The sequence below is a fragment of the Entamoeba dispar genome, genomic scaffold, assembly GCF_000209125.1.
Source record: "Entamoeba dispar SAW760 scf_1105229462353 genomic scaffold, whole genome shotgun sequence".
Lineage (NCBI taxonomy): Eukaryota > Evosea > Mastigamoebida > Endamoebidae > Entamoeba > Entamoeba dispar.
Genome location: NW_001855150.1, coordinates 11,623 through 13,819, shown reverse-complemented (window position 1 = coordinate 13,819; position 2,197 = coordinate 11,623). Strand labels below are relative to the sequence as shown.

Below are 2,197 nucleotides of genomic sequence, written 5' to 3'. Positions count from 1 at the left end.
TATTAAACTAGTTCAAAGGTTTCTCAGAATAATTAATATTTTTTTATCTAAATCATAGGTATAAAAACCTTACTCATAGTCATTTGGTTAGTGCTATAATTTTCTTTAAGTGTACCATAATGTTACAGTAACAAATATCTTATTAATTCTTAGTTAGTTTGTTCAATTAAAATATAGTGTTCATTCTTAGTTCTTTACATCTGTCATTAAAGGAAAATTTATATTAAAGAATTAAACTTATAGATTAATTAAATTCTTCAAAGACTTTATAAACAAAACCTTTCTTTATTAAACTTTTATAACCATTTCTTTACCCTTACTTATAGCTAAAATTTCTTGTTAATAAGAAGTTGATCTCTTTTTTCCTTCTGTATTACTTTTTCTATACAAGAAAGAAAATAACAAATTTCGTTAGACAATTAGAAAATAACTACACCTCATATTTATCATATTTAATTAATTACTGATCAATTCATATTTAAGGAAATAAAATAGTTTAAAATTATTGACTCAAATTATAAAGTTATAGTTATATTGACAAAGGTTTTAAACTTTATTACTTACCACTATTAATATGGTAAATGCCAAAACTCATTTAACATCGAGTTCTAAGAAGAAATAAATCTTTTTTTTGAAAGATTGAGATAGAAAAGAAGAATTAATTGTAATAATTTATGAGATGATCTTAAAAACCAGTTTTACTTGAATGGAATTGAATTCATTAAGAACTGATCAAAAAATTAAAAAAGAAGAATTTGAAAAAACAAATAAACAGTTACAGCAATTAGTATCGTTTGTGTATTATTATTTTATTCTAAATAAAATCTTTATAAAATAGAGATAATTATAGTATTTTATTAGGAACTTCAGAAAGTGTTATTCAATTATCAAAGATTTCTCATTTTCTTTCTGACCAATTGAATGTTGTAAGTGTAGCAATGGGTAAATTAAAACCTATTAAAGAACAAAAGAAAGTTGAAGTTCCTAAAACATTAAAAGAACAATTTCTAGAATTTTTAATGGTGCATGAAACAGTTTCAGATTATTTACAAAATGAAGAATATTTAAGGGCTTCTATAACTTTTAATGAAATTATGAAAACAAAAGATATATTAATGACAAATAAAAGATATAATTCATATCTCAGTAAAAGAATGAGAGTTATATTATCAACAGAAAAAGATATTATTGAAACTATTAAAACATTATTTGGAAGTTCGTTGATTGAAAAAGAAGAAGATAAAGTGATTGAGGCATTTGTTGTTTATGTCAAACACACTAACCAACGATTAAGTGATGTGCTTCAAGCTTTCTTATTACAAAGAAGAGTTTCTATTATATCGATGTTACAAGATAAAACAAGTAATTGTTTACCAGATATTTACAATTATATTTTAGATACATATTTATTTGTAAGGAAATATTTTACTTTAGATAATGAAGGGAAAATGCAATTATTATATAACAGTACTTATAAAGAAACAAATGATTATTTCCTTAATTTTAAAGATAATATAGAAGATAATTTATTACAGTGGAAAAGATTAGTCCAACAGGAAATTGGTGATGGAATTATTTCCCAATTTAATTCACTAGAAAATATTGAGTCAGTAAAAAAAATTGCAATTCAATTGGTTAATTTAAAAAAAGAACGCAAAGAAGAAGATTTAATTTATGATTCAATTTTCTTTATTCCATTAAATAGAAGAATTAATATTGTTCTAAAAGAATTATGGAAAAGAGAATTTGGAGTGTTTCAAAGTAGAAATACATTACCACCAAATGCATTAAAAACTAAAGTTAATTTAAATACATTATTTTTTGAACCAGGCATTATTAAAACTCAAAAAGAATTATCTAATGCATTTGTTGATTGTAAGGCAGTAGAAGTATTTGCTCAATCATTTGAATGTTGTTTTGAACAAATCCAAAAGGAATTAGATGAAATATATAATGAAGATGGTACTAATAAAAATCCAGAAATCTTTACATTAGAAAAAAAAAGAGAAGAAGTGTTTGGTGAAGGATTTATTTCATGGAGCGAAAATTTAAATGAAGAGTTATATCAAATGAATAATGAAATGGAAAAAAATAAAACAAATCCTTCAATATTTAAAGAACTTTTACTTGAATTTCTTAGTTATTGTTGTTTTATTTACCAATGTTGTTCAAAAGTTTTGAAAGAATCAAAATCATT

At 22.8% G+C, this 2,197-nt stretch overlaps 1 protein-coding gene across 1 annotated transcript in view, besides 2 other annotated features; it reads left to right on the top strand.

Annotated features, from left to right (window-relative positions):
- The first annotated feature begins 213 nt into the window (after positions 1 to 213).
- Positions 214 to 255: a sequence feature (AT_rich).
- A 451-nt stretch (positions 256 to 706) lies between these two features.
- Positions 707 to 2,197, top strand: part of EDI_317580 (uncharacterized protein) — a gene marked incomplete at both ends in the record, with an annotated part of 1,612 nt that continues 121 nt past the window's right edge. The window contains 2 exons of the mRNA XM_001733432.1: positions 707 to 792; positions 839 to 2,197. The exon at positions 839 to 2,197 is cut by the window's right edge and continues 121 nt beyond it. Coding sequence (XP_001733484.1) covers positions 707 to 792; positions 839 to 2,197 — 1,445 coding nt within the window. The remainder of the gene's footprint in view (positions 793 to 838) is intronic.
- Positions 800 to 860: a sequence feature (AT_rich).